At 36.4% G+C, this 25,695-nt stretch overlaps 1 protein-coding gene across 2 annotated transcripts in view; it reads left to right on the top strand.

Moving 5' to 3' along the window:
- Positions 1-25,695, top strand: part of LOC134743174 (four and a half LIM domains protein 2-like) — a 179,336-nt gene that overhangs the window by 81,831 nt on the left and 71,810 nt on the right. Inside the window, exon 1 of one of the 2 annotated variants that reach the window (XM_063676551.1) lies at positions 14,950-15,190. The exons of the other annotated variant lie outside the window; for it this stretch is intronic. Within the exon in view, the coding sequence (XP_063532621.1) occupies positions 15,009-15,190 (182 nt within the window). The 5' untranslated portion in view covers positions 14,950-15,008. Of the gene's footprint in view, positions 1-14,949; positions 15,191-25,695 lie in introns of those variants that run through there. 2 annotated transcript variants of the gene reach the window in all.

Here is a 25,695-nt window from a genome sequence, read left to right as displayed (position 1 = left end):
ACTAAAGAATTTTAAAATGTTTGTTGTTTTTGCCCGTCGCTGGTAGGATAGTTTTTATATTGTTGACAATATTTTAGTGACGGGTCGGGTGTTGTTGATTTGTTAAAATAAAAATACCTCATTACTTAATATTATACAGCTAGCATAGAGTAACATACTAGAGCGGTACTGTCATAGTAAATTTTGTAACCCCAGTAAATTCAGTGACATCTGTCGACACACTTTAAAACTAAAAATGAAGATTTATAAAAATACGATAACATGTATTTAAATATAGATAAATGATTTTTTTAATTTGCATTAATTATTTTTATGATTTTGACCCATGTTCTTTCACTGATATGCGTTAAAATTATTAAATAACAAACGAAACCGTCAACGCCATCTATACGACAGTAGGCCAAAACTAGTAGCGCCCTCTGAACGAGAATCAAATTTTCTTGATTTACGAGGCACGTTTTTTCCTTAGACTGTATCCATTTATTACGGAGTTATATCTATCTTTGCAGCTAGGTACGTGGACACTATTATATACAATACAACACTATTATATTAAAGGTATACCATAATCAGTAACTTCATTCATTTGGCAAACGCCAGCGGTGACAATCTATAAATATGTAGTTCTTCTCTACTTGAACTTCCTCATCAAAAAACTTTACACTAAAAGTACCTATGAACTTAAATGTTTATTTTAAGAAAGCCATCAAAGATCCAATATAAAGTGGTACGAGTATTGACAAACTAAGCTAAATTTAATAATATCACCTCACCTGTAAGGTTAATTTTGAGACATGGCATCGTGTCAGGTTTTCGGATGCATGAAATTTATAAGTAATTATTGCTTTACCTTGCAGAAACAGGAATATTGGGTGGCAATTTTGAACTATCATAGTGATTTATCGACTTAATTTACCTATCGACAGCTCAATAATGCCATTGTGTTAAATATACCTACATACAGTCACCTGATACCGATGGGAATGCATCTAACAAGCTCTGTCGGATCTAGTAAACGCGAATTTATAAACTAAATGTATAAAATTTACTACCTATAGGTATAATATTGTCTTCGGTTACCGCGATAGTAGTTACTCATGAAATAAAACTGTGAAAACGGTACCTATAGGTATGTTTTTAATAATATCTATAAGAAATTAACACGCACATTAATTTGTGATCTTAAACAAGAGGATGATGGCAAAACATCGTTCACAAGCTTCTAGGCCCTGGCAATGCAACTAGAGCTAGGTCGATGGCGACCCTATTTATTGTCAATATTAAAAAGGTATTATTCGGCGTCCCCGCCGGTCCTCCCTCTTTGAAAAAGACTCTTTTTAATCTTTTTATGTTAATAACTGTGTTCCAATGAGTTTAGCAAAGCAATAGTCCTGTAAAGGGAAGCCTGTAACCAGGCAGAATATAAATGTTTTATCGATATTGCGCTTTTCAATTAGGGTTCTTTGAACTGCATGTACGTTTTGCACCTACTTATTGAGGTTACGTTAAGGTTTAGGTTGTGTAATGTAGGTATTCGTTGTACCTGTAAAGTAAAGGTTAGTACGGGCGGCAACCGTATGATCTACTACGTCATCTGATACAAGTATAAGCCTCATGGCACTCGTTCATAAAGTCAAAGAGGATATAATAAGATAGAGCGGTACTGTCATAGTAAATTTTGTAACCACTGTAAATTCACTGCCATCTATCGACATACTTTAAAACTAAAAATGAAGATTTATAAAAATACGTTAGAATGTATTTAAATATGGATAAATGATTTTTTTATTTGCATTAATTATTTTTATATGATTTTGACCCACGTTCTTTCACTTAAAAAAATATAATTGGCCGAAAGCACGAAAAAAGGTACCACTTCCGGTTACAAAAAAAAGTGAAATTTACGTCATCCGATACAAAGATCAACAGATCTGGTGGCAACAGATAGGAATTTATATGTAGCTTCAGAAACCACTGCCAGTTCCTGTATGGCCGGAAGTGCCGGACCCGGGTATGTCCTTAAACTACGTCCAAAAGAGAGGTATGGGCACTGTGAATGACATCTCGCTTTGTGTGGTAGGGAACAGGACAGCGGATGTCATTCCAGATCTAGAGCAGAGCCCAACTGGGGAGGTACCTCCACCTTACAGAAAACCGCAGCCCAATAACACTAGACCCTACTAATAGTGTTGTGTTCCTGCCGGTGAGTAAGGTTGCCAGAGCTCGAGGGAGAGGAGTGTTGGGGTCGGCAACGCGCATGTAACTCCTCTGGAGTTGCAGGCGTACATAGGCTATGGAGACTGCCTAACATAGGGCCGTATGCTTGTTTGCCACCGACGTAGTATAAAAAAAACTTCAAAGGTACCAAAAATAGTGGAATTTACGTCATCCGATACAAAGATGAGACTGGTGGCAAAGAATAGGAATTTATATGTAGGCAGAGATGGGCATTAATCGATTAATCTTTTAGTTAACTAATCAATCGATTAAAAATATCAATCGTCATTTTTTAATCGCGATTAATTTAGTTGCGATTAAATTAGTTGTGAGAATGTTCGACTAACAACTAAATTAGTTTTAGTTTCAATCGACTAAATTTCACGATTAAATCTATATTAAAACTACGTAGTCGCCCGTTTTTGCATTTTTTATCTTGCAATATGTAACTACAAGTACGTATGTATGTAACATACGGAGGTACTCGTATGTTGTAACTATGTTAGTTTGGGTAGAATTTTGCGACTTATTTTGAAGCAGATATCTTCATCCGATTGAGCTAAAATTATGTATACACGTTTAATTTGAAATGCTTGAATGACAATGCAAATAATGCCATAATATTATTATAACGATATATTGGTAATAACGACAAATAGCGAAAAACTGCATTGTTTACAAATGGCAAACAATAAAGTAGGTTGGTGCATTATTAATACTTTGAATTATACGATACTGAGTAAATCTTAGACATAGAAACTATCAATATTTTGCTGTCTCTGACAATAGTAAAACTCTTTTTAGTGTCACGCGGTGACAAAACAATGGGATAATCCTACTTACCTGGCCTGGAAGTTGTTTGTTGCATTTTGGTGCAAGTGCCGACGCATCTTCTAAAAATAACACGTTCTATTGAATGACACATCTGCATGTTGTTTATTATCTACGCGGTCTATTTTGTTTTCAACGTGTGGTCATTAAAAATATTTAAACCTCTTTGTAAAGAACTCTCAGCGTTAACTATGGTACATTTTCCTTGCGTCATTCTACATTCAAATATATCAATCAACATACATATTTTATTTATTACCGCTATTGCCAATATATTGGACCGGTAGCGAATTGGTCGATCAGCCGCTTGTTTCATATACAAAGTTTGATTTATTATAACTGTGTTTTTTAATGTTTTATCTTATCACATATGAACATGTTATTGTATAAACAACGTTGATTTGTTGATAATTTTTGCTTTTAATTATTATTTTTACGATTGCAAGACTAACCTCATATAGTTTAACTAAATACATATCATGGTTGCTTTTATATTTAATATACAAAGTTTGATTTATATAATTGTGTTTTTTTAAGTGTTATTTTACTAATGCACAAAGTACCCAGTTCTTATTTACCCTTAGATAAGAGAAATTTAATCCAATTTCAGACAGATGCACTACTTTAGTAGCAAAATAATAGTGAGAACAGATCTCACTCCTTAGAAACGGTCAAAATATCGTAAGTAATACATGACTATTTTATTTTTAAACATCCGTTAAGATGTCCTAATCAGTCTGTCAACATAGCCATACCGAGGTATTCTATTCAATTTGCTTCTAACATTAGTCGCGAGAAAATAGTCTAACTAATTAGTCGATTACAAAATTTAGTTGTCCGAAATCAATCGGCAACTAATTTAGTTGCAACTAAATTAGTTGCAACTAAATTAGTTGCACTCTTTACAACTAAGATTGATCAATCGTCGTTTTCAATCGTCAGTCGCAACTAATTCTTGTAATCTTTATCGTCAATCGTTAGTCGATTACATTTTGCCCATCTCTGTATGTAGGTTCAGAAAATACTCGTCTGCCAGCTCCCAAATGGCCGAAATTGCGTCTGCCTTGCCACAAGTCCCATCTTAGTAAATAAAATTCTACGCCATGATGAAACTAAGTGACATTTAAAATAAAATCTCAAGCTACGTAATAACTATAAACTTATAACAACAGATTTCTTACCAGATGTATGTTCTCAACATTATGGAACATTCATTAGGTAAGTATGTCATGATTAATTCTGACGTTTTTACGAAAATCAGGTATTTTCCTTCACACTTTGTCAATTGCTAATAACGTTTGTTCCTAATTACGTTTACTATTTACTAGCAGCGTTTTATTTAAAAAATCAAGGTGGTTGGTATATTTTACCTGAGACCGACACTATTATTGAAATATGTAGAATTCTTAATTTTACTATCCATTTCATGACTATTCACTTATTGCTTTGTCTACTCGCCATAAGCTACACTTACACGAACATTATTGTTTCGGGATCAGTGATGTGGACTTTGTACAGTTGCCAAGTATTATAGTATCATCGTCCACACTAAGAACTGGCAATACGTAAACTTTATTGCAGAGGCATAGGGTCCATCGATGGTCAGTTAGGGTTGTTGTGCAGAGGTGTTTCCACGAGTTAACCCAGCATCCATCATTCTGTTCCTAGAAACGCTGACGAGAGATTTAACGCGCAAGTAATGCCAGCATTAACTGAATTGAGATATTTCAGATTAACAATCATCGAGGTCTTACTTTGCCAGAGCCAGGAATTCCCATTTTTCTGTCGTTCTATTGCACTCCCTTTCCTCTTAACACTACAATTCTTCGACGATCTCGGAATTGAAGTTTATTTGGACGAAAATTTAACGTTAGTTTAAAAAAAATCTTTACTATGTCGATGTTCGCACATAATGCTAAATAAATTAAAAGTGGAAAAATTCACTGTCATTGCCTTTTCTGTCAACTTGTAATTCAATTCCGACACAACGCGAACGAATACAACAGCAAATTGTAGACAGTAACATTAATAACATCTGACATCGAGCATTGTTGACCTCTGCCCGCCTCTGCCTCTTTAGGTGGTTTATACGGAAACGTTTTTATTTATTGTAAACTAAAATTTTAGAATATTGCATGCTTTACACATTATCATGTAAAATTATTGATGATTGTTGGATAAATTGGGTGGAAATATTTTCTTCTTCGATATTTTATTTAAAACTCGGTTTGAAGCGTATAATTAGAAAAGTTACTTATAGAAAGAGATCCTTTTCCTTCTGTCTAATCCTATCTGCGGCCGCAGCACGGTCGCATTTTTATCACCTGTCACCATGCTTGTCACGTTTTAACAAGTATGTACATAGTATGTAAGTGCGAAACTGACAGGCATAGTGACAGGCGATTAAAATGGAACCATGCTGCTACTATAATAATAATAATATTATTTGTTGTCAATGTTAGTCCATTAATAAATTATGTAAGTATGCTTTTATGTAGTGTTATCGCTAATATTAGACGTTTTATCGCACCCATATCTAATAGTTAATCTACCTAACCATTATTAACTCGATGTTTTGTAAGGTTACTAATTTATTTATTTTTCGTGTAGAATTATTGTGGTTGAGTAAGATTCTTTAGCTTGGTGATGCCTTATTTGTTTGCTTAAGCAACTATAACTGATACTTGACGAATATAAAGGCATGAACTTTTTTGATAGAGACGAGGAAATGAGTATTTTATTGCCAGCATTTGTCTTCCAACTACCCTTATAAGTAGGTAAGTTATCAGTCAAGTCACTCAACAAGCAAAAATTTCCCAAAATTAGACTTGATTTGCCCAATGGACCACGACCAACACAGAGTTCATACAAGACACAGGCTAAAATGACACAAAACGCAACTCAGTATAGACGCAAGGAAACATACCTGAAACCTGAAACATTTCTTTTCATTCCAATTCCATGAGGTGCATAGTTACATGAGTATGACTTTATGACCGTTACTAGACAAACATACTTACTATTTATGGTATTCCATACTTTATCCATAGTAACTCCATAACATGACTTTATTTTCCAATGGGTAAGGAGTAAGGACCTCGCGCAATTTCGAACTCATATCCATACACGTTTCCTGTGACCCCCATTTAATTTACCTATGCCTTATTCCGACACAACCTTTTAGGTAACGAATCACTTAAATTAATTTAATCCAAATAAGGAGCTTATATTCCAATTTAGTGTCTACTACGATTCGAGTTATTTAATTAAACTAGAGATGTGCTAGGGGCGAATATATACGTAGTTCGATGGAGCCAAGTAGGTACTATAACTATATTTTCTCTTTTGAGATGATCCTTACGATTCACGTATATGCTTGTATTACATATCCAACGTATTATTTCGTGTCATAAGTAGACAAAATATTTACCTACTATAAATAATTCTGTTTCGTTTCGCTTATTGCCAAAGAGCCAATGTTACCAAAAATTTGACCCTCGCTCGGCATTATATGACGTTCTTATAAATGACTAGCTGTTGCCCGCGACTTTGTACGCGTGGATTTGTATGTTGGTGGTTATATATTCTACATGAGCATAATATAGAACATTATGCAGCAAAAGATATCAGTAGGGACGGTTAATCATTTGTTAATAATTATACAACGCATGAAATTTGTCTTTCACAAACTATGAAGTTTCAAGACCCTAACTGAAAAAAATTGTTCCCGATATAATCCCTCCCGACCCTCTTAGAATATTTACAAGTCCACTATTTAAAAAAAATATTCGCTCCCGAAACTATTAATACAAACTTTTCAAAAACGGTGTAAGTAATCAGTTTTCGTCTATTTTAATATAATGCCCTTTTTACCAAGTTTCAAGTTCCTAGCTTAAAAGAAAATTTGTACCACATATAAACTTACATCCCCTTTTTTACCCCTTTAGGGGTTGAATTTTTAAGAACGTTGAAATAACTTTTTTGGAATCTTATACAATGCCTTTCTAAGAAGTTTCAAAGCATTTGTAATAGATTCACTTTCAACCCCTTTTTAAACCTTTTAGGGGATGAATATTTAAAAACGCTTGAATTACTTTTCTTGTATTCTAGTAATATGCCTTTATACAAAGATTCAAGTCCCGCACTCAAAAAAATATTTGATCTCCATACAAACTTTCAACCCCATTTTTACCACCTTGGGGGATGAATTTTCAATAATGCTGAAATAGTTTTTTTTCTCTTTTAATTATATATCTTTCAATAAGGTTTCAAATACCTAACTTAAAATAAAATTAGGACCACGACAAACTTTCAACCCCTTTTTAACCACTTTAATAATAATAATAAATAATAAAATCATTTAATCCAGATAACATTGATCCATAATTAAAACATACAAAACATTTGCAATAAAAAAAAATAAGATTAAGTATAAAAGATAGATCCATTAAAATTAAATTGACTAAGCATTTGATAATTGAATGATGAAATATAAAAGATCTTGACAATTAATTGATGGGTAATAATAAAATTAATTGATTATTAAAAAAAAAAAATTTCAAACTATAAAATTGAAATTAAGATATAATATGCACAGTCAAATTTAGTTAAAATATCAAAACTTAAAACTAAAAAAAAAAAAAACAATAAGATAGGTATGACGGCGCGCTGTCGAATATTGCGCCCCCTTTGTGCCTATCTTTAGATTACTTACGAATATTTGTTATTTAGTAGTTTGTTTTGATTAATTGAACGTAAAATTATAGTAAAAGATGGAAGTTATCAAACTATGTTTATTATGATTGGTTAAACGTCAAAATGTTATGGTTGTCATTAAAATGTAGGGTATCTTTGATATCATATTAACAGTTGACAGTTGTTTGTTTTGATTGCTTAAACGTCAAAATATTATGAGTGTTGATTGTTTTAATATTCGGGGTATCTTTGAAAATTATGTTGACATTGACAGTCATGGAAATGTTGAAGGTAGTATTGAAATAGGAGCGGGTTTCCCCCGAATAGGGTAGCAAGATGGCGCCGACCGATCGGCAGCGGTCATTCTGTTGACAGCTGCGCACGGTGGTGCACGTGTTCTAACCTATTGGCTCCTAATCCAATTTTATTGTGTCAATCATATGTTATTTTGATCTAAAGTGTATTTAAATAAAATCAGTGAGTTGTAAACGTGTAGAACGTGCTTTTATTTCCGCGTTTTCCCCACCCTTATACCGCGATGGGTGATAAAAATAAAAGTGACGATGCCAACACTCGTGATGTGTTACTCAGTGATGACAAGCGTTCCGCCGAGCCTCCTGGCGCTTCGTCATCAGAAGTGGGATTACCCCGTGCATTTCCAGAGCAGCCTACAGGTCAGAATGAAAATTTTTCACTAAATAATGAGTGCGATCGATGGAAATCTCTTTTTGAAATGCAACAACGGAATTTGGCAGAGTTAATTCGTGCTATACAAGAACCACGTGTCACTGAATCAAAAGTTTCATTGCCTGAATTTAATCCTGATATTCAGGATAGCGATGCCCGTGCGTGGTGCGAAACAGTGGACTTATGTTTGCAAGAAAAATCCCCTTCGGGTGGTAATCTTATAATGACCATAAGCAAAGCACTCAAAGGAAGTGCAGCAGCGTGGTTAGCACAGGCTAGTTTTCCTGGAATAACGTGGCCCCAGTTAAAAGACCTGTTTCTCGCACGCTTCGATTTTGTTGAAACTCCTGCCGCAAATTTATGGCGACTATTTAACGGAAGCCCAAAGGAAGGTGAATGCTTATCTGCTTACACCAGTCGATTTATGAGCGCCTTGTTGGCAAGATGGAAGTCTTTGACAACTGAACAAATCGCGATCGCTGTTACACTAGCCCATGCTGCGAAGATCGAGCCTCAACTTCAAAGAGTGGCATTTACCACTGAAATTAAAAATCGCAATAAACTTCAGCAAGAGCTTATGGCCTTTACTTTTAGAAAGAGAGGACCTCCTAATCAAGACAAGACCACTGCGTTTGTGGATGCAAAGAAGCCGCGTACTGATGGCTCTCGACGATGTTATAACTGTGGCAAGCTAGGCCATGTCTCTAGTGAATGTCGAGGGAGCAGTAGTCGTGACGCCAACACTAGCATAGGTTCCGAGAGTTCAAGTGCATCTACTCCCCAACTTTCGAAAGGAGACAACGAACACAAGAAGAAGATTACTCCAACCTGCTTCAAATGTGGTGAACCAGGTCACATCGCTACACACTGCCCTAGTAAGGACACTAAGGCCAGCGATTCACGGGTCGAGCGGCGGGTGGACATATGCACCATCAAAGCAGCCACTGATCATCTCAATCATCTTATAGATGAAACCGGTGAGAAGTTTTCATTTTATTTCGATTCTGGTGCCGAGTGCTCTTTGATAAGAGAAAGCTTAGCAGATAGACTCCAGTAAACGAAAGTAGTAGTAGTAGTAGTAAATCACTTTATTGTACAAAAAAAAAATTGTTAACATGAAATTTAGGTACAAAGAAAGAAAATATTATGCAATGACGTTGATAGATAAGACTTGATAGGTTTAAACGGAAATATAAATTGCATCATCCAAGCTTTATCAGCTATGCAAGGTTACGAAAATATTACTGATGACATTATGATAGGTAGAGATCTGTTTTTGCCAGGCTTTTTGGTCGAGATTTTTGTGCGTAAAATTGTAGTTGTAAAACAAAAGTAGTATCGGTCTGTAGTTTAGGGTATAGGGTAAATAGTTTTCAGTTTAAACAGCGATGTCACTGGGCGTGAAAGACAACAATGTACTTTACTCCTTGGTAACTTTGTTTAGGGCCCGTCGACTACGGCCTGGTAATTAAATTGATAGACCCCAATCGTTCGGTTCAACAGTCATTTGATTTTGACATCGAATACCGGCAGGGCAAACGCGGATTTCTTTTCACGTAACCATTTGCCGAGCCGTGAGCAGATAACTAGAGCCAAACAGAAACGAATAATTTAACAAAAATGTCAGATTCCTGGTTAGAATAGAAGTCAAACAGAATGAAGACGACCGAATTCGAATCTATCATTACGGTACCTGAAATAAATGAACTCGATAGTGATATTGCTAAAATGTATGAAATTAGGCGTGGGTTACTGTATTAAAAAAATATGTCAGAAAACTGTTCTTAAAAATATTTGATTGCTCATAGTTTCTTGGGCTTTTCAGTGGGCCATAATAAATCACGCGTATGAAAACATCATGCATTTAGGCTGGAAAAAGACCTTACAAAAAGTCTACTGTCACTTGATTTCCAAATATGAAAATTGCATAAATTGCAGGGTAGATGTTTCTCAGGAAATTACTTTTAGATTAGTCCTATAGCCCATAATCATAATGATAATCATTTATTTCGTAAATGCACACAAAACATTACACATTTACATCTTGATGCAACAAGTAGGAATAGGTCTTGGCAAGATGCATTGCCTTATATTTAACTGGCTATCAATTGTACTACGAGTAGGGTAACAATAGCGTATACCTTGGAGCTTTTAATAGGAAGGTTTGCTAGACCTTTAGACCTTATGACATTAGAAACATAGATTAGAGTCTTTAGAAAGATAAGACTGCAATTGACTTAAATTCTGTTAGAGAGCGATCGGCACGAGAAATAGGCTAATAGGCTAGCGCTTTTTACGAAAAGAACACATTCGATAAAACTACCTTCAAGGTTAAAAAGTTTATAGTTGGTGATCACGTTCTTTTGGAGAACCACGAGCGTAATCAAACAAAGTTAGATTCAAAATTTTAATGTCCATGTATTTGGTAGTAGAGCTGTTGGATGGTTAAAATGGTGACGGGCTGAAAGGCTGAAGACCAAGTTGAGACAGAATGTGCCGATGACGGCGATGGGTGTAATTTTATTACATACACTATCTTTGCTTACAATCATTCCACTCATGGTCTCCGTAATGACAGTGACTTGCCTGTGTGGCATTGACTCGCCTGTGTGGCATTGACTCGCCTGTGTGGCATTGACTCGCCTGTGTGGCATTGACACGCCTGTGTGGCATTGACTCGCCTGTGTGGCATTGACTCGCCTGTGTGGCATTGATGCGCCTGTGTGGCATTGACTAGCCTGTGTGGCAATGATACGCCTTTGTGGCACTGACTGACTTGCCTGTGTGGCTCTGACTAATTAGCCTGTGTGGCAATAATGACTCTGTGCTGCGTGAATGCTTATAACTGTGTGACATCCTGATCCTAAATGGTACCCATGGCCTTGTGTAATTCTGACGGGCCTGTGTGGCACGAGTTTAACTTTATTTCGTGTGTGGCATATGTTTGTCAGGGTGACCGAGTGGAGTTTAGTGTAAACCACTATTTATTACTCGTTTGCAGATGCTGAAGACTAGACAGCTGCCCCAGCACACGAGGACGTGTGAATATGCAGGACGGCCGTGACGGCGCGCTGTCGAATATTGCGCCCCCTTTGTGCCTATCTTTAGATTACTTACGAATATTTGTTATTTAGTAGTTTGTTTTGATTAATTGAACGTAAAATTATAGTAAAAGATGGAAGTTATCAAACTATGTTTATTATGATTGGTTAAACGTCAAAATGTTATGGTTGTCATTAAAATGTAGGGTATCTTTGATATCATATTAACAGTTGACAGTTGTTTGTTTTGATTGCTTAAACGTCAAAATATTATGAGTGTTGATTGTTTTAATATTCGGGGTATCTTTGAAAATTATGTTGACATTGACAGTCATGGAAATGTTGAAGGTAGTATTGAAATAGGAGCGGGTTTCCCCCGAATAGGGTAGCAAGATGGCGCCGACCGATCGGCAGCGGTCATTCTGTTGACAGCTGCGCACGGTGGTGCACGTGTTCTAACCTATTGGCTCCTAATCCAATTTTATTGTGTCAATCATATGTTATTTTGATCTAAAGTGTATTTAAATAAAATCAGTGAGTTGTAAACGTGTAGAACGTGCTTTTATTTCCGCGTTTTCCCCACCCTTATACCGCGATGGGTGATAAAAATAAAAGTGACGATGCCAACACTCGTGATGTGTTACTCAGTGATGACAAGCGTTCCGCCGAGCCTCCTGGCGCTTCGTCAGGTATATAATATAAGGATCCATGACTAGACATTAAAACTAAAATAACTGGGCATTTGATACCTAAATGATAAAAAATAAAATTAATAATTATAAAATCCACATATTAAAAAAAAAAAAAAAAAAAAAAAAAGTTAAATGTTCTAAAGGTATGCGCAGTCAAGTTTAGTTAGAATGTCAGGACTTAAAACTATTCTTAAGTTAGGATAATGTGGGAACATGGGAACTAAAAAATAATCATCGATTGATCGCAATAAAATCTCTAATAGATAATGTATGAGTATGTGTAACGTGACCGATACTTGGAATGCTCGTCGAACCGTACAGATATTCGGATTCAAATATGGAAACCAGGTTGGACCACCTCTTGGACATTTCTTATTCAATCCTTATATTTACAATATGTGCCAACCGGCAAACGTAGCAAATTAAAACCCAAACCCATGCGTAATTGCGGATTTTTTATCGTGTTTGTTTATTTTTTATTTTATATGTTGGCGACCTAGCAACAACTTTGTAGCAATCTGAGATCTCTTTAATATAAATATAGGTGATTAGGATTAAGACATTTAGGACGTATCCGTACTGCCGAGTATACCTCTAACTAATATAGGTCAAAAATGATGTTGTGATTTTCCTTTCATTATTTAATGATGCTTGCATAGCGAAAATAACTTTCGGGAAGTAACCTTTGTCACGTTGACGTCTGTTAACAAGTTAGGTATGTGGCAGGTAACATGGCGCATAAAAAGCGTTTGAGATTTTATCTGAAGCTGTTAGACTACTAAACCGAATCATTTGAAATCTTTTAAAGTCCTTTTTGCTCCCGAGCGCTCAACATACCATGTCGTACCTTGTCACAGTGACAATCAATATGAAAGTTGCTGGGGAGTCTGGGGACCTCATACTATTGTCACTGTGACAAGGTACGAAATGGAACTGAAATTAAATTCATTGAAAAGAAAGAATATATTAATAAATCTCTTTACTGGTATCCCTAATGTACCAATTTGCTGTCGCTAAACTGTCTGTCTGTCGATGACAATTTGCTTTGCTACGGTTTTTATTTTCGCTGGATATATTCAGCAATTCAACTTATTCCTGTTTTACGCGATACTGTTAATCTCATCTATAAATAGTCAGGTACTAACAGAAAATCAATCAGCCCCAGGGGCGGATTTGCAGCCTTGGCCGCCTTAGGCCCCAGGCCCCATATTTAAGTACTAGCCGCCCTTTTCTCAGCACCTTACTATATACGAGTAAGTAAACTGGCGCCCCTAATACCTAGCCGCCCTAGGCCCGGGCCTACTCGAGCCCTCGGGCAAATCAGCCACTGATCAGTCCATTACCATGTATTTACCTATGTATATACCTATATAGTTGTGTGTCAAGCGTTCATACAAGTCTTTCAGTGATAAGCGTGCACTAAGCGAACCCAAACAATAGCGGCTGAATGGTTTAAATTGCCACTTCCTCGGGCCGACTGCGCTACACTCGCATTCCTTATTTGGTTTATTGTGTCATAGTACAACTTGCGTTGCTTGACCTGTATCCGGTGTTGACAGCGTACAGACAGTCAACCATACAATTAAAAGTACCTAAGTGTAAACATTTTAGAAGGCATACAAAGTATAACGCTTTGCTAAACTCAACGAAATATAAGTAACAGTTAACATTTATACAAGATCACTCCTATTTAATATGTGCTGAAAGAGAGACGGTGAATTTAAAATACACTTAGTAAAGATCCTAGTAAGTTAACAAAAAGCCGCCATGACTTGGTATCTTTGATTCCTTCGTGAACACACATTTAGACGTTTTATCGTTGTCTTTGTGTCATCCTCTCCGAGGTCTTGTGAAACAACTTCATACCAAATTTACTCTAAATCACATTCATAATTGAAAAATATCCTTTATCCTGCTGCATTTCCTGGAAAGGATAAAGTTCTTGTAAATTATTCTAGTGCTCTAAATAACTTGTTTGGTTCGTGACATTAAAACGATAGTTTTATTAAACTATTTGGTTTTCCTGTACACAATGTAAATGCAAACCTGTTTATGATCTCTACAGAACTAATGAGATTCCACTAATAACTTCAGAATAAGTAGTCACAATGGGAGGTTAGACCCACCCAAATGGTGTCTTAATTTTCAAAATTTGTTCGTTAATGTGATTACTCTTATATTAGTTTGTTATTATTTGTTTACGTACACCTTGGAGAATAAATAAATAACCCTCGAGCACCACTGCATTTATTTGCATTGTTGTTAACCTGAACTAAGCTTGTGCCGATATCTGTAAGAACATCACCATCATCTATTCTTTACTTTGTCCCTCATTTCTCTGGGTTTCTTTAATCACTAAGTGCCTCTAGAAGCCGATGTATCAATTTAGGTATTTTATTCAACTGCCTTGAAAAAGTACTTACCTATGTTAAGGGGCCCACTGACTATCAGTCCGCCGGACGATATAGGCCTGTCAGTTAGAACAAAAATTTGACAGTTCCGAACAACTGACAGGCCGATATCGTCCGGCGGACTGATAGTCAGTGGGCCCCTTAATAAGCGGAATCACCCGCAGTCGTTTAACACATTCACTGCTAGCGACCCGAAGACGGGTTCTCTGTCCGTGGCCACCTTTTCGCTGCAAAGCGGAAAATATGTGTTATCGACTACGCTCGTAGCGCTTAGCTCCCCCTTGCAGTGAATGTGCTAATCATCTAACACAAAACATTTTGCAACAGAACTGAACAAAACCCTTAAAAAACTTGACTTGGTGACTACCAAGTGTTTAAAATAGTGCCACAAGTGCAGACAGTTAAAGACAAAGTGGAATGAAAAGTGAAACCTAATGCCTCCAACGGAGACCGAGCAAGGCATGTTGTGTCTCACGAGACACGAGAACTGCCCTTGGGACGAAGCCCTGAAGGCTGCTGATGTGCCGTGGACGGGGCTGCAGTATGCCTGCTTCAAAGTGCTGCATCTCTACTGCAAGGCTTTCGAGCAGGAGGATATAATCGACTTGGTTATTAGGTAAGTTTGGTTTTACCTCAGGGATATTAATTTGATATGAGCATTAATGATCGTACTTTGTAATGGGAGTTAAATTAGAGGTGATTGGTGCTTTTTCAATTATATTATACATAGTATGGGTACCATGTACCATTACATAGTTCACATGTATATACTCTAATATAAATATAAACTAAATTTTGTTAGAATTTGGTAGAGTCAATACTGTGTACTTTCTGTGACATGCCAAATGATAATGGACTAAAATAATTGCCTTGGGAATCGCACACTTATTTTGATCCCTTTCAAGGTTTGTAGAGCGTAAGATAAAAATGATTGCCGGAGAACTCCGTCTTCTGTTGAAGTATTAAGGGTTCATGTTCATGACAAAATTAATAAGTATGATTGGATACTTCGAATATAATTACATTTTAGACGACTTAATTAAAACTGCTACTTTATTATCAACTAACTGACCCGGCGAACTTCGTACTGCCTAAAGGGGCCCACTGACTATCAGTCCGCCGGACGATATCGGCCTGTCAGTTGTTTGGAACTGTAAAATTTATGTTCTAACTAACAGTCTCCCGCCCCTTAATAGTCAATGAATATCGTGTTACCTTTTAGCTGAACTGACTTTGTTTTATTATATATTTAGATAACTAAATAACTACATTTAAGGTATAATTACCTAATAGGTGCAGTACAAGTAGTACAACCCGTACCTCTACATTGTCCCAAAAACAACGGCCAAAATTTTCTGATTAAAATTATCGTTATCTTTAAATTAGCTTGTTTATTGCTCTATCACTCCTCGACATATTATCGTTGGTTTTGACGACACTCAACCATCTTCATTATGACAACAACCACCACCGGCAATGCACATCTGAAAAGAGAGACACTGATTATTTAATGAAACAAAATGATGAACACATTAAAAATAACGGTAATATCCTGTAACCCCTGAAATAAAGGCCACACGGCTCATTAGCACCGCCGTTAAAGCTTTACGGCCGCCGATGCTCGCCATTCACACTTTATGCCCTATCATTTGGTCGGTTAGGTCAATCAAATAGAATCGGTCATACCGCGGTTTGCTGATTCATATAAACAGCAAACCCCAAAAGTAAAAAGCGATGAAAATTTTTATGTCATGGAACACTAGAATTTTGAATGTGAGGATTACGGCTGGCTAAAGGTTGCAGCAGCGGGAAATGTATCCAGGAAATTGACAGTCCACAGTAACGCAGCGTCTAACGTAAGCGAACAACTTGCCAACGCGAAGCGAATCGGCGCGGCGGGCCCACGGCGCGCGGCGTTCGCATTCGCAACGAGATCGCCCACGTAGGACACTTCTATAGGTATCAAAGGATTGATTCACCCCGCGCCGCATCGCTTCGCTTCGCGTTCGCGTGTTGTTCGCCTACGTAGTACGCTGCGTAAGGGTGCTGCAGTCGCCATCCGAATTCAACCTTAATAGGTAATAGGCGATGCATGCCCTTCTTTTGAAGTCTTGTATTTTCCGTGACTTACCTTTTTCGAGCATTCAGAAGGCCCTTTAAAAGAGTCCTCCCAATGCCTGCCACTATTAGCTACAAACAACTACAAGCAAAATTGTTTAGAATACTGTAGGAACAGATAAAAAAACCCGGCCAAGTGCGAGTCGGACTCGCGTTCCAAGGGTTCCGTATATTACACAATTTAAACAATACATTATGTATTTTGTATGTGAAACGTGAGTGAAATGTCTTTAAAAAACCCGTAGGGGTCGGATCAAAAACTAAGTAATTAAGTCCGACTCACGCTTGACTGCGATTTCTAATAGGTTTTCCTGTAACCTATAGGTAAATATCTATTTTGTTTATTATTTTCAAAATTTTAGACCCAGTAGTTTCGGAGATAAAGGGGGGGGGGGGATGGTAATTTTTTGCTTATTTTCTTAAATAACTTCTAAATTATTTATCCTAAAATTATAAAAAAAATATGTTTGAGATTCTCACAATGAGCTCTTTCATTTGATATATAACACGATATGGTCTGAAAAACTTAATTATTTATTTTTTCATTTACCCCCCAAAAGTGGCCCCCATATTTAGAATTCATTTGTTTGCGTTACATGTCCGTCTTTGGGTCACAAACGTACACATGTATACCAAATTTCATCTTAATTGGTCCAGTAGTTTCGGAGAAAATAGGCTGTGACAGACGGACAGACAGACAGACAGACGCACGAGTGATCCTATAAGGGTTCCGTTTTTTCCTTTTGAGGTACGGAACCCTAATAAGGATTCCGTTTTTTCCTAAAAATATGTTTATTAATTCCATAGCAGGTAAAAATGTATGTAAATCATGTCTTCCAAATACACGTGTATATCCAGACCTAATTGTATCCTCGGCGGTGACCTTTGGCACGCCGCGCGACTAATGGAACCAAGCCCACACTCCCATTTACTTTGCAATCAGCTGCAAGCAAACATTATCTTCTGACTTGCCTGGGTGGGGTTAGCCCTTGATTTTGTTTATTGAAGATTGAACAACAACAATCTTTCTTAGGAGTCTTAGGACGCGTAGGAAATTCGTGCAGCGCAGATTTTATTGTCAAAGTTGAATACAGGAACACATATTTACCTATTTGTTAATCCTGGCTGTTTCCGATCAAGGCGACTGCTTCAACATGTCCGATCGCTGTTATAGTAAATAGTGTTCGTGTAAAGAGCTATTAGTTACATCTTTATTTATTTATTTATCTCTTCCTTTATTTACTAACGTGGGGCACGATAGACATACTATATCCATCTCACTTCTATAATACGTACTCATGCGTCCCTGTCGTCAGTTAACAAATTCAGGAAGGTGCCAAGAGCTCTTAAGTAAGGCTTTGGTCTCAGTAGCATCCGTATAGGTACTCAGTCTCTGTAATAAGATGCGGTCTACTCCGTACAGCCATACGTAGGCCGGAGTACACGGACGGATGATTTTAGAAGTTTTGATAAACGTCTTTTACGTGTACAGTAATAAAAGGCCATCATATACGTCCTACTTCTTATGAAAAAGATTTTATCGCTAATAAAATCACGTCAAACTCGACGTCTACCTCCCACTACCAATTACTCATTTGGCTAGACAAACAGTTTATATCTAAACCTCTGTAAAAGCTAAATTATCACTGCTATAAAAGTGATATGTTTATAATTTTCTTATGTCGGCGCCTTTTTGTTTTTCAGCACGTTTTTTTTTCTCTGATTCTTTTATCGAATTGCACAGCAAAGTAATGTTGTGTAATGTCATCAGTATATTTAACGCCATTCGTCAGTTAGGATTTGAAATACGAGTATTAAACAAAACCCACATAGACACCCACCATAAATCCGGATCTTGGAACCATTTCATCGGAAATTTATTTTAGCTACTTTTTTTTATATTACTGGACATTCTTACAAAGATTGAGTAAGTTCCACGGTAAGCCCAAGGAGGCTTGTGTTATGGGTACTCAGACAACGATATATATAATATATAAATACTTAAATACATAGAAAACACCCATGACTCAGGAACAAATATATCTATGCTCATCACACAAATAAATGCCCTTACCGGGATTCCAACCCAGGACCATCGGCTTCACAGGCAGGGTCACTACCTCACTACCCACTAGGCCAGACCGGTCGTCGAGCTACTGCAGTCAATTTAACCCTTATATTGTATGAAATATAATAATGACGTAGGTCAGTGTAGATATAGCATTATAATATATGTACAATTAGTTTGTCAAAGGACTCTCTCATTTCAAATAGATAGAGAGAATCATACTATCTTTGTCTTACACTAGTACTAGCACCCAAAAGAAAAGGATGAGTATAGTTTTTTTTTTAATTCTTATTTACTGGCAATTTGGTTTTACCAAACCTCCTCAATTTTCCTGTAACAAGTTGTAGAGAATGTTGCATAACATGACAATAGAACAATATAAGCGCAACCATCCTATCGCCAATACTCTTTAACATAAATTGTTTTTTTCCATAACTATAGTTTTTTAGGAATCAGTTCCAAAATTGATCAATTAGTTACTTCTAATAAATAACTAACCAGATCGGCTAGATCCCGATATACTTTTTAGTTTATTTTTAATGAATGCTTTAGGATTTGTACGATTAAGATTAATAATGGCACCTAGGAAAATGGGACAATCCGCACAACTGAAGTGATTAAAGGTACTTAAAGATGTTGAAAAAATAATTATGACGTCAAATTAAGAAAATTCCAGGCTGCATTGCCAAAATGTCAATTTCTGTCGATAATCTAGAAACGTGTGATGTGTAATCGGGCTTCACTCTGTCAATCCGGTGCCAAGAATATTGTCTTTGATGTTATAATTATAAGAATTATGATAGGGATCTGGATACTATTGACGTGTTCTCAAAACACTGAATGGATTGTGCAAAGTAAATACCTAACTAAAATAACATAGTGACTCCAAACATCATTAATAATCTACAGAAAAGTTTAAAATACCGATGTAACGATGTTCGCACATTTATTTCAAAAGTTCTATAATAACATACTTACTACTAGGTAATTGACATCTGTGAACTGTTCTATATTTACTGTTGCCTTTACTGTTGTCTAAATTATATCGTTTAGTTTAGTATTAGTTTTAGTTTAGTATATTTACATACTTTGATAGCTGCTTTTTGCCTGGACTCACAATCGTGAATACACACACACACACACACACACACTTCATACTCACACACTTTACAAAATATACGGCTTAAAAAAGCCTGGGCAAATCTTAAAAAATCAAGAAAAGAAGACGATGGTTGTACTTTCGAACAAAAATATTTTTATAACAATACTAAACAACAGACATCACATGAGGTACCTACTTAGGTAAGCGTAACAAAGACTAGTATAGTATATGGTAAAGTCCACACAAACACAAACCTAGATAAAATGAAATGTTTACCAAACAATCTAATGTTATCGTTAATAGATGCAAATATTTTGACACTATCGATAATTAGAACAACATCGGATGGTTTCGATTTAATTCTTGACAATACGTTGGCGTTTGTCTGACATTAACATCCGATTTCGACATTTTCCATCCAATTGTTTTGGAATTGATCCAGATAAATAGCATGGCATAGATTACTTTAGCTGAGGTATTCATTTAACTGGATTTTGACATGATATTTATTTAACTAGAAATCGTTCTATACTAAGTATTAATTGAATCTAATCTGACAGTAGCCAAAGAAAAAACCACGTAGAAACTATTGAACGTTAAACAATAATTTTTAACTACAACACATTTTAGACAAAAAAACAGTAGGTATTTTCTTATTTCGTGATAATATGTAATAAAATGACTGTAAAAATATCTATAATGATGACTGTATTGTATTTTACAAGTTTTTTATTAACTTGCAATGTACCTATGTAAGTAAGTGTATGTAAAATATGTAACTATGATTGTTCGGGAAAAATTTTGCAAGTTAAATTTGACCCACTTCCCGGTTTCCGATGAAGCTAAGAATTTGCATACATAATATGTAAGTCGGGTGACAATGCAATATTATGGTACCATAGAGCTGATCAGGGGATTTTGGTGTTTAACGATCCTTTTGTGAATTCTTATTATTAAGTTTGACATATCTATAATAACTCAATGTTTTTAAGAATAATAATAACTGCATCAATAAATTGCTCTGATATTTAGATTAAGGTAATATTTAAAACTTGACAATTTAAAAGTGCTTGTTGCTAGGCCTATTTGAATAAAGAATATATTGACTATTGACTATTGATCTGATGATGGAGATAGGAGGTGGTCATAGGAACTCTGTGTGGGTTATTTTTGAGATAATTTTTCATGAAGAATTCTGCCTATTATGATAATCTTTATTGCAATTTTCTATGTTCTATTAAAGCGTGCAAAAATAGATCTGTTGCAGTAATTTTTAATTATTTTGTCCTTGGCCGACATATTTATTTCCATAATCACAAATATTGAAATCATTCCAGACAATCCGCGAATGAATTCATTTGCAATTTCTTAAATTACATAAAGATCAATTATTATTTAAAGTTGACATACCGTTGAGCTACGGTTGTAATAAATCTTATCTAGACGTGTAATGGTTTTACTAGACGATTAAAAACGTTTGTTTGTAGAAACTACATTTAATTCCGTTAGTACATAGAATATTCTACACCATGATGAAACCTATTTATTTTGCAAAATCCCCTGATGATGCACGGACAACGAAGTCTATCGTGTAGACTGAAGGCACTTGCAATTCTAAGGGTGTCGTGCCCTCTTAAAGGTTCGTGATTGCAAGAATTAAATATTGCGTAAGCGACGATACTTGCGCCCAAAATTTTTTGTTCACCTGAAAGAAGCACACTGCGACTGGGTCCCGTGAAGTCCGATGATAGCACCACAAGCAATGGCCATAAAAACAAGAGGCGACGGCACCAGAAAAAAAAACAAATGTGTGCAGTGCACCAGCACATATACTTGATCAAAAGATGACATTGCCACACTTTGTCATTTCAAATGCCATACAGAGTTAGCTTGGTCCAACTCTAGCAAGCGACATGCGCAAGATTGCCAGCGCGCAGTGTGCACGTTTACTTATGCAATACTAGGCTAATAATTACCCTCACTTAACATTTCCCATGACTCCAAGGATCTGCTTAATTGGTATGCGCGCGCGTCACGCCGGTCAACAACCCACATTGTTTATATCTTAATCCTAGCCCTTTCATTTTGACGAATGGGAATAGTACATTATTGTCGAGGCTCGGAAGTAGCTACTTGCTGGCTGAGGATTTGTTTTAAACGGACGACCTTGGGAGTCCGTTTAATTGAATCCGAAACCAGCAAGTAGCCTTCCAGCCGAGTCATATATAGTGCTTTTCTCAAAAATGGCGCAATAAATGCAAATATAATAGAAATATTATACAGAAGCAACGTTTTTATGTATATATTTTCACAGAAAAAAGTAAAAGATTTGCTTTGCCGCCGTTTTATTTTTTTTAATTAAAAATAGAAGTGTATTTTTCTGCTGAAAATACGCCAACCTATTTGAGACACCTAAATAGTCGCGGTACTGATCATCCGTTTGGCTGTTTAATGGACCTATGCCTTCATTTGATATGGCCACTTCAACTTTTAAAAAGTTTGAAACTCGACAAATAATGGAATTTGTATGCAACATTGCAGTCCCGAAATCGAGACTGCAATGTTTTTAACTTTTTAATTTTTTGACTGACCATAAACTACGCTCTTCGCGACTTACTTTTTAACCGGCAACGTCGACTTTGCCGTCCATTTTTGAGAAAAATAAATGTACAAGTCCACACCAAATTAAACTGTACTACTTACGTGTAAGGTTCAATTTTGGGGATTTTGTGAACCTTGTAAAACATAAGAATGCGTGTTATACTCAAAGGTTTTAATGGTAATGAATATTTATGTTAGAAACCAATTATTACACACGTTTAAAACACTCTATTTACTGTGTGCATATACACCACGATAAACACATGTCAATTTAAACCGAATTAAAAACCTACAAAAACTAGATATTGTACAAATGTGTCTTGTGTATTAAAAATGGTCTTCAAATTTTTCAGAAGGCCATCTCACCATTGTGTCCAACTCCAAAGCTTGCGGAGTTGCCCTATATAAAAGCATTAAAATAAATTGTAAGTATAGGTTCCTCAGATTATACATGATTAAGCTCCCTAAATACATAATATTCTACACAAAAATAGCTCCTAAGTAATAGCAATCTTATAAAAAAAAAATAGGACCACCTCTGACTGAAGTTATGACCTACCAAACAAAAAAGAATCATCGAAATTAATTAATTCATGATTACTCTTGACACTTGTGGAAGTGGCTTAGGTGAGAGTTCTTCGCGCGAACGCGATGCGATACAACCGAGAACAACGGCATTGTTCGCAAAATGAGCACTTGTATAAAAAAAGTATATCAACGGTTTGTTTCTTCGCGTGAGCCGCCGCGTCTCGCCGCGCCGCATCACTTCGCGTGCGCGAGTTGTTCGCCTACGTAAGACGCTGCGTAATTTATAAACTCCTCCTTTTGTGTTTTGAAGTCTATTAATGATAATGAGTTGAAAGAGGATGTAAAAATCGGCTAAAGTGTAGATGAAAATCTAAATCTAAACGGTCCCTGAGCGCTTAAGCGATATGTGACGTGACGATGCATTCGGGATAAACACTTGAGAGTGATCACGAAAGTAAAACATTACCTTCGCAGTAAAGTTAAGGAAAGACTGATCTGATTAAGTTATTTGTGTCAATCAGTTTGTTTTTATTGGATCGGTTGCAATGTTCCCGCGCCAGGCATTTAACGCGTTCAGTCATTCTCATAAAATATATTTTCGTTTGATTTACGACATGGTAATTAGATTAGCCGCTGTTTACGCTAATTCAAGGATTTTGTTGTCTTGCCCTAGATGTGGTATTACATACTAAACAGTTCTGTGGCTTTTGGGCTTTGATCTTAAAGTTTGACACTGTGATATAAACTCGTAGATCACGAATGGTAGTGATTTTAGTCGATACTTATCGATCGTCTAGCCCAAATAAAAAAAGAACAGTTAAAAGGACAGTTTTATTTTGTGTTCCACGTGGCGTCGAATTTCAGAGCTAATTGTGGTCAATGAGGTGTCAATAGATTCATTAGTATGGCCTGTTTAAGATATGGGTTATATTTTTACAGACTTAACGAACGACGATTTAACGAAGAAATCCATAGTCGGGTCAAAGATTTTACACATTTTAGGGTTCCGTACCCAAAGGGTAAAAACGGGACCCTATTACTAAGACTCCGCTGTCTGTCTGTCTGTATGTCCGTCTGTCACCAGGCTGTATCTCATGAACCGTGATAGCTAGACAGTTGAAATTTTCACAGATGATGTATTTCTGTTGCCGCTATAACAACAAATACTAAAAACAGAATAAAATAAATATTTAAGTGGGGCTCCCATACAACAATCGTGTATTTTTTGCCGTTTTCTGCGTAATGGTACGGAATCCTTCGTGCGCGAGTCCGACTCGCACTTGGCCGGTTTTATTAGTATTTACTTTACTATTACGCATATGCCAGTTCTCAGTGGCCTACGCCAGTTCGTGATTTAAAAAATTACCATGTTAAAAACCAGACAACGCTTATCAAAATCCTGTTGACGGGAGCGAGTAGGTACCTACGATCACCACAAAGCACTCCTAACGTATTTATTTATTCATTTCAATGAAAATATAAGGTTAGGAAACTGTCAAATGAAGGTAACTCGACCCCTGTAGTCACCTAAATATAGAACACATTTGTCTCTGGCCTGGGTTAAGGCCACTATATCTTATTGGATCACTGACGTCGACCACATATTGCCAGTCCGCAGTCGTAACATAATGGTGTAGAATATACTCGTAGAGTGCGATTCAGACTTGCTGCGGCGGATCTGTGACTACTTATATATGACTTACCCATTTGTTAAATTTCATGCAAATCCGTACATCCACCAACGTATACCTTACGTTGAAAATTACATGCTTATTAGTTAGGTAGGACTTGTACATTGCTAATTGCTAAGTCTGACTTTTGCGACTTGCGTCATAACAAATATTTATTTAAATTTAAAAGTACCTAATTGTGCTAAATTCCTGGCTCAGCTAAGACATATGGATTTGGCTAGTATTTGCAGCACAATTTGGGGCTAAGTTGATCTGTGTAAGATGTTCCGATAAGGTTTAAATATAAGGTTTCAATAAAAAAGACAATCAAACTGGTAATTAAATAAACCACTTGTGGCCGATGTAAAAACAAATACAGAGTTGAGGTAGGAAGTGATAGCGCGCAACGCTGTTTTATCTGCTCGTACTCGTAAAACTAAAAGGGTCAAATGTTACGAATGAAATTGATGTGTTCGTGTTGCACCAGTGTCCTAAAATACGAAGGTACAGTCAGCTGCAGAGAAAAGGCACCCCCCCCCCCCTGCATACAGTTCTGTAAATTAGAATTAGTATGGACGTGGGGTACCTTTTCTCTATCATGTATCGGCGTGGCCAAGGTTTTCACACATATCTGAACAAAGTCCCTATCATCAAGAGACCCTATTTTGGAACACTTTGGCTGCTCTTATGTATATCTAATGGCGAATGGTCGTGTACCTTCGTATTTTAGGACACTGGTGGTTATCTTCTTATATTTTGTATTAATTTTATGACTGCGACGGAAATCCTCAAATATGATTTAATATTAGCAAAAATAAATAAAAACATTTTTTTTTTTACTTATGCAAGTCATGCAAGCTACATTAGATGATTTGAAGGACGCATTTCAAGATTGATGATTAGAAACTTCCGCATAATGATTCCGATTCTTAAATTTTTTTTAGCAAAACGAAAAAGTTAGAAGTTCAAGTGATCCTCGCCGTCTTTTTGTCCGTTTGTAGCACGCTTTTATTAGTTACTACTTATCTGGTATA

The sequence above is a fragment of the Cydia strobilella genome, chromosome 7 (genome assembly GCF_947568885.1).
Source record: "Cydia strobilella chromosome 7, ilCydStro3.1, whole genome shotgun sequence".
Classification (NCBI taxonomy): Eukaryota; Metazoa; Arthropoda; class Insecta; order Lepidoptera; family Tortricidae; genus Cydia; species Cydia strobilella.
The sequence above is the reverse complement of the archived record's forward strand: the minus strand, read 5'-3'. Positions and strand labels throughout refer to the sequence as shown.